Raw genomic sequence first — 8001 nt, 5'->3', positions numbered from 1 at the left:
TTATAGAACTACCAGGGGTCCAGTATCGGCTGATCTGGTATTTTTGTTTTCTGTTCGGTAACATTCAAAACACATTCTGGGGCAATGAGACCATTCTTTATTGTGCACTGGGTGGTTACATGGCTGTATACATAATAAAAATTCATTGAGCTGCACACTTAAGATTTGCGTTTTTATTGTGTATAAATTACACCTCAAAATATAAGACTAAAAAATATAAAGAAACCGCAAAAGACTAAAAATAAAGAAAACTTGGAAATGCAATTGATCTTTTAATTGCAATTTCAGATTCGCTGTATCTTAATTACTGATTGGTACTTAAGAGTGGCATGACACACTTTTTTTTCCCTTTGTGCTTGTTAGATCTCTGAATGTTAGGTCTCAGAGACCTTGACTTAGAGACAGAGCCATGTCTGCAAGAAAACAACAAAATGTCTTGGCCTGCACCTGCAGACAGAGCCAAACTTGGGATAACAGAAAACACCACAAACCGGCTACTGGCTTACAGGCAGTCAGCGTTTTCTGTTCAAACAAAGCTGCCCTGTCAGCACCGCCCCCTATATAACCCTCCTCACCCCCTCCCTCGGCGCTGCAAGTCTCCTTTAGACGTGCAGCCCAGGCTGTAGCCATCTTTGCTCAGCCCGATAGACTGTCTTTTAATAAAATAGCCTTTCTTAAACTTTCTTAAACTTTCTCAACTTGCCTGACTGTGAGCGCGTTCCTTTACAGGCCGACCTATCATTTGGTGCCGACCGCCGGGAGGGTTTAGGGCAGAGAAAGCAGGATCGTCCCTTCCCTTTCTCTTCTCCCTCCCCGCGGCTTGTTCCGTTCTCTGGCTGCCCTCCCGGAGCTGCCGGACCTGCCATAAGGACGCACTTCGGGACTTTCTCCCTTCTGTTGCTGGCATCCCAGACAACATCAGGCCAGACTCTCACACTGGGTGAGTGAGATCTCCTTTTCTCGGCTCGGGCCTTTTGACTCTCCGGTTTTCCGAAAGTCCTAGCGCTAGGCCAGAAGGTTCCTCTGGCCCCGGGGGGCTCAGATCCTCCCAGTTTTGGGGACGCCCAGTCTGTGAGTGATCTCTCATACTCGTACTCGAGGAACACCGGGATTTGGGACGCCTCATCCCCTTAGTCTCCCCTTAATAGGAGGCTCCCTCCTCACCCTTCTCACTCCATCTGTTCGAACCATGGGGACCTCACATTCAGTCCCTGCCAAATCTACCCCTCTGGGTTATCTCCTCCGCAATTTACACGCCCTTGGGCTCAACTTACAGGAGATCTGACCCACACAACTTAGCTTTTACTATAACACTGCCTGGCCCCAATACGACTTCAGTCACTGCAACGGAAAGTGGTCAGAAATTCCCTACATCCAGGCCTTCTTCAGTCTTTGGGCTCCACCCTCTCTCTGCCAAACTTACAACACTTTTCACATTCTCCTAGCCCAGGGGTCGGCAAACTTTTGAAACCAAAAGAGCCACCAGGAGGCAGCAAACTGCAGCTTGGGAGCCACATGCGGCTCTTTGGGTACTTACATGTGGCTCTGAAGTAAAATTGAAAATGAAAATAAAACTATCAGTTTCATTTATAATATTACTTTAAATTGTCCTTATTTGTAAAAATATATTTATGGCTCTTGAGTAATTTTTAAATTGTTGTGAGGGACAGGATTGGCTCTTCCAGGGGTCGGCAAACTTTTGAGACAGAACTTACCCAAAGAGCCACATGTGGCTCGTGAGCCGCAGTTTGCCGACCCCTGTAGCCCACTCCAAGCCTTCTCCTCCAGATGAAACTCCCTCCTTTGACCCAGCTGACAATCAGGCCCCTCTTCCTCCAGCCCACGCCTTACTATCGTCAGCCTAAACCTTCTCCCCCAAACCCCAGCTCCTCTTTTCAGGAGGATTTGGTTCTGTAAGTACTCAGGTTTATATAATTTATTTGTTTTTTTTTGTCTCTAGTCTTTCTTTTCTCTTTTCCTTTCATATTGGTGTCTTAGACACCAAGTTGATTGGGAGCTCTGCATCTTTACATTCTGTGAGCCCCCTAAGTCATATATTTCAAATTGTTTGGTACACCAGCTCTACATTCAGGAACTTGACAAAAGGAATTCTTAAAAAAATTTCTCTGACTCTCAGTGAGTTTCAAGGTCTTACAGATAACCTCAAATGTCAACAAAGGGAGGCTGCAGCCTCCACTTGAGGCTGAGGTAACTGAAGGGAAAAAAAGAAGAGGCACTTTTAAACCCAGGTGGCAAGCCCCCCACTCCTTATTACAGATTCCTGAAGTTATAAGGACAACTATAAGATCTTAGGTTCTCTCTACAATTGTTGGTGGTTCTGTTTATATATATATAGTCTCTAAGGTCAATACTTCTCTATGTTTTATATATATTATAATATTTTTGCCTCTGGATGGTAATATCAGTTTATAATATTCGAATGGCTAAAAATAAGAGATTAAGTGCTTATATTAATTTAGATAATAAAAACGAACTCAACTACTTCTCAGGATCACATGATCTAAGGAAATATTTGATACTAAGGCTGGTTTCTTATTTTTACTAAGTTGTGTTAAATGATAAAAGTTTTTAACTAGGTATTTCAAAATAACGAAATACTAAAATATCAATTATTGGATAGATCCGAGTTTATTTCTGGCTTCTTGTTGCAGGAACGTTAAAAGATAAATTAAGATCTGTTAATGAATATATCATATATTACATTACAAGATCCTATGCTTTTGAAGATTACAAAATATATTCCTCGATTTACCAGGGAAAGTGCTAATTACTTGCTTTTGGTTATCAGTAAAAATTAAGGTTGTGAAGCTAGTACAAAATTCGAGTTGAGTTTTCTCTCGCTGCGTAAGACAAAGTTTATTAGACTATTGGTCTACTACTAATATTATAAAAAAGTTTTCTACCTAAAAAACAAAGATTATATATGTCATCACAATAATGTCTCTGTTTTATGTTATCTTAATCAGGTCTTTGGCTACTGAAAATAACAAACAAACAAACAAACTAACTAAATCTAAAAACTAAGCCTTGCTAATAGTTATATGAATTTCTATATTCTAGGACTACTGGTGTTCATGTGCCCTTTTCATGTCAGATATAAACAACTACAAAAAAAATAATTTAACCGTTTTTACCAAAAACCTAAATAAGTTAGGGTAAATTCATTAAGCTTGGCCTAATATTTTCCCTCACCTGATGGGAAATTATAGTAATTCTGACCCATTTTTCCATCTCAATAAAAAGCCACAGAACCTACAAAAGGCCAAAAAAATCGTTTAAATATCTGTAACAACCGAGACAGGAAAAACAAGTAATAAAGGAACAGTGAGACTAGAGGACCAGAGACAGGCCAGACTTTTGGCCGCAATTATAGACAACCCAGGGCTGAAGCCACCTCAGGGCACCCCAGAAACCCCAAAAGAGGAAAGGCAAGACCACTGGAGTAAGGAATGTCCTAATCCTCCAAAGCAACCGTGCCCCCAGTGCAAACTAAAAGGGCACTGGAGGAGGGATTACCCCCTGCTCTGATGGGAGCAGGGACCAGCTCCCTACCCACAAATGGCTCTGATCACTGTTGGGCTTGAAGTTCCCAGCGGGTCCTAAGCTGTTCTCATCACAGAGGTGGAACTGTGGGTGACCCTTGATGTGGCAGGTAAGCCTGTTAACTTCCTGATTAATATAAAAAACATTTATTCTTTATTGACCGCTCACTCTGGACCTGTTTATTTCCTCTAAAACCTATTCGGCAGTAAAGATAAAAAGCCCCTAGATTTGGGCTCATTTTACTCTGCCTATTCCTTACCATTGGCCTATGCTTTAAAAATAATATAAAATAAACAAATCAGACTTAAAAAGGATTCTTGAAAAAGTTTTGTCAGGAGCCCTCTAAGCCCTAGTTCTAATTGCTGCCCATTGCTTTGGAGTCTGACCTCAATTCCGTTATTTTCTATGTTGTTACAATAGCGGAAAAATGTCCAGCAGGCACTGAAAATATAAGAACTGGCACCTCCCCCAGGCTGACTCTTCTACACATTACAGCTCCTTAAAGTCATAATGTTGAAAAGTCAGGGCCAAGTGCTGTTAAAAGCCTAGAAGGGGTGGGATCTCTAACAGCCCAGTTAACTCCTAAACAGAAGGGACTCTTTACTATTCCTGCCAAACACCCCAACTACTATCAGGCTACAGAGAGTCAGCAGCTGGGTTCCCTTCCCTTCCAGTCAAACCTGTTTTATTTAAGTCTCCCAGGACTCCCCCAGAAAAAAAGACTATTGCTTCTGTTCCTGTGAGCCAACTAAAGACCTTTAGCTCCTCTTTGAACAGACAAGTCACTCTCCCAGGACTGATAACTACTAAAAACTAACCCCCGACTCCTGGAGCTGCCTGTATTACCTTTATCTTAAGAGCTCTAGTTTTCCCAGAAATAGTCTCAGAGACACAGAGGCAAAAACTGATGATTGCTAGATGGGAGGGGGTGGGGATGAGGGAGAAGGGGAAGGGACGAGACAGTACAAATTGGTAACTACAATATGGCCTCAGGGATAGAAAAGACAGTTTGGGGTATAGAATCAATAATGTTGTAAATATATTTTAGGGGGCCAGATGGACTCATGTCTTGTTAGGGAGACCACTTCATAGATGGTATAGAGGCCTGACCACTGCACTGTACATCTGAAGCTGCCATTGAATAATATTATATGTCAACTATAATTTAATACATATATAGTCATGGGATGTGGAGTAGAGTGTGGGAATGGCGTCAATGGAATTGTAATAGATGTGAATGATATCAGGGGTGGGAGGACGTGGATGGGAGGAGAGGGGTTGTCACTTTGTGAGGGGTGAAAACGATACTATTGCATTGTTTTGTACACCTGAAACTAAAAATAATAATAATAAAAAAAACCAAAAACAAACACACAAAAAAAACAATGGAGTAGCCAATATTCCACCAATATTCCAGGATGGAGGATGGAGGTAGGTTAGACTTTTTGTGGAAAGGAAATCAGAAGTTTCGTTGTAGGCATGTTGAATTTAAACTGGCCAATAGATACCCAAGTGCACTGGATTGTAGGCAGCTGGAAATGAGTCTGGATTTCAGAAAAGAGGCCCGAACCATAGATATAAATATGGGAGTCATAAGACTATTGATGTTATTTATAGCTCTTTGGGTACATACATGTGGCTCTGAAGTAAAATTGAAAATGAAAATAAAACTATCATAGTTTCATTTATAAAATTTTTAAGGGATATTATTCACATAATGGTGATTTCATTTGTTTTATAGGTCTCACAAAACTTCAAGACATTGCTCCACACATTGCGTTTTAGCAGGTCCTGCTTAACGGAGCCGTTTGGAAGGATGTGAGTATAACATTGTTTCATAAGCTTATAGGGAGGATGAGAGTGGAGGGGATGGTTGAGCACATGGTAGGCAGGGCAGCCAAACAAAGTGACTAATAAGTGAGCCACGGGAGCCCTCTATTAGGCAAGGTAATGTTGGCAATGGCGTAATGTGAAAGCGGGGAATCTAGGGGAGGCACATGTAGTTGTTTTTTGTGGTTTGTGTAGTTGTGCAAATGTGGAGTCTGTGTCGCTTTACTGTTTCTGCAACTTACAATTAGTCTTCTCTTTTGGCTGGGTGCATCCAGAAACTGCATTAATCTTCACATCCAAGTTGAGTACAAGTTAAAAGTTATTGTTGATAACGGCAACCTGGCAATTATTACTATAAAGGCAATTGTTTTAAATATGTATATAAAAATAATGTTGGTTTTATTTTATTTAGATACGTTGACGGTCAAGATTTACCGTGGCGTGTTTTACTTCACATGCAACTGTTACAATAAAACGTGTTACTGGTGAGATTTATTTTTATTATATTTTTGATTAATTGTTATTTATTATTTTGAATAATCACTTAGTTTATTTTATTTCCTTTTAATATAATGCATTTTTGTAACGTGTTAAATAAAATATATTGTTTAGGGTGCTTCTCAACATGGCTACGAAGAAAAAATTAAGAAAAACAATAGATGAGCATCGTGAGTTTAAAACTGAATGGACTGAATCTTTCGCATTTATCTCGAACTCAGATGGGTTTCCAACCTGTCTCATTTGCCAAGAAAAACTGGCGCACAACAAAAAGTCAAATTTGGAGAGACACTTCATGACAAAACATGCCACATTTGCCAGACAATATCCTGTCGGTGACACGAGAAAGAGAGCAGTTGAAGAACTTCAGAAAAATGTTGAAAAATCAAGTTCTGTATATAAATATTGGAAACAGTCTGCCAATAATGTTAATATTGCAAGCTTTGTAGTGAGTCAGGAGATTGCTAAGAGAGGAAAACCATTCACAGATGGTGAATACATAAAATGTTATTTTGTTAATGCATCTGAAGAACTTTTTCGGGATTTCAAAAACAAAGCAGAGATTTTAAATAAAATTAAAAACATACCGTTATCTGCCAAAACAGTAGCAGATAGGACAGTTAAAATGTCCTCAAATGTGACCAACCAACAAGTGGAAGACATTAAATTAGCTTCAGCCTTATCAATTGCAGTAGAGTCATGCGACATCAAGGACATAGCCCAAGTTTCCCTTTATGTGCGGTATATATCATCTGAGGGTCCGAGAGAAGAACTTCTGGGATTGTTGCCACTCAAGGGCCAAATGCATGGAGAGGACATAGCAAATGCTGTCCTTGAATGCATGGAAAAAAATCATATCCCGCTCAATAAAATTGTTTCAATTGCAACCGATGGTGCAAAAAGTATGACAGGTGTGAGAAAGGGTTTTGTTTCAATTTTAAAAGAAAAAATTAATCATGAAGTGATTACTTTTCATTGTATACTCCACCAGGAAGCACTTTGTGCACAAACATTTCCAGAAGAAATTGGTAAAATCATGGAATTGGTAATTAAGATTACCAACACCATTATAGCAAGGGGAATTAACCATCGACAATTTAAAGAATTGCTAAGTGAAATGGAGAGCGAGTATTCAGATCTTCTCCAGTACAACAGGGTTCGATGGCTTTCCAGAGGCGACATGTTAAAGCGTTTTTCATCTTGCATAAATGAAATCAAACTATTTCTGGACAACAAGGGTGTTCAATATCCAGAATTAACAGAAGATCAGTGGTTGCAAAAATTGTACTTTATGGTGGACGTTACATCACAACTGAATCAGCTCAATTCTAAATTACAAGGCAAGGGAAATACTGCTTTTTCAATGCTAGAAGAAGTTATTTCATTTGAAAAGAAACTGATTCTGTTCACTGAAGATTTAGAGAGTGGAACTTTAGTTCATTTCCCAAACTTGTCTCAATATCGCCGAGAAAACAATGCCCTCATCAACAAAGATTATTTCAAGACGGCAGTTTTAAACATGAGAGAATCTTTTCTTCAAAGGTTTCAGGAATTCAGAAATAATAAAGCGACTCTAGCTTTTATTACAAATCCTCTTAATGCCAACGTTAAGGAATTAAATTTTTCTCCATTTGATATTGACATGGCTAATTTTGAAATACAATTGGTGGACTTGACAAGCAAAGACTTATGGAGCTCCAAATTTGTACGTCTTGGTACTGAAATAGAAGAACTGGAAAGAGAAAAATGCAGTCTGATTTCACAGCACAAGCAGACTGCCATAAAAGACCTACAGAAGGCAGACTCAATGATTTTCAATACTTGGAATAGTCTTCCGGACTCATATTATGAGTTGAAAAAATTTGCATTTGGTGTTCTCAGTATCTTTGGGTCTACATATTTATGTGAGCAATCGTTTTCTCACATAAATTCCATTAAATGTAAATTAAGGAGCCAAATTACTGATGCCAACTTGGAATCATGCCTTAAATTAAAAACGACTAGTTACAAGCCAGAGATACAGAAACTTTCTCAGGAAATGCACGCTCATTGCTCACACTGATTAAAACCAATTAGAGCATTTTTTTGTGTGTGAATTTTTCTTATTTT

At 39.3% G+C, this 8001-nt stretch overlaps 1 protein-coding gene across 1 annotated transcript; it reads left to right on the top strand.

Moving 5' to 3' along the window:
* The first annotated feature begins 584 nt into the window (after positions 1-584).
* Positions 585-8001, top strand: LOC109391295 (general transcription factor II-I repeat domain-containing protein 2-like). Its single transcript, XM_019658724.1, has 4 exons — positions 585-940; positions 5306-5382; positions 5807-5879; positions 6007-8001. Exon 4 carries the CDS (start codon positions 6020-6022, stop codon positions 7952-7954), a length of 1935 nt encoding a protein of 644 aa, XP_019514269.1. The 5' UTR covers positions 585-940; positions 5306-5382; positions 5807-5879; positions 6007-6019; the 3' UTR covers positions 7955-8001.

Source organism: Hipposideros armiger, unplaced genomic scaffold, assembly GCF_001890085.2.
Source record: "Hipposideros armiger isolate ML-2016 unplaced genomic scaffold, ASM189008v1 scaffold_288, whole genome shotgun sequence".
Taxonomy (NCBI): Eukaryota; Metazoa; Chordata; class Mammalia; order Chiroptera; family Hipposideridae; genus Hipposideros; species Hipposideros armiger.
The sequence above is the reverse complement of the archived record's forward strand: the minus strand, read 5'-3'. Positions and strand labels throughout refer to the sequence as shown.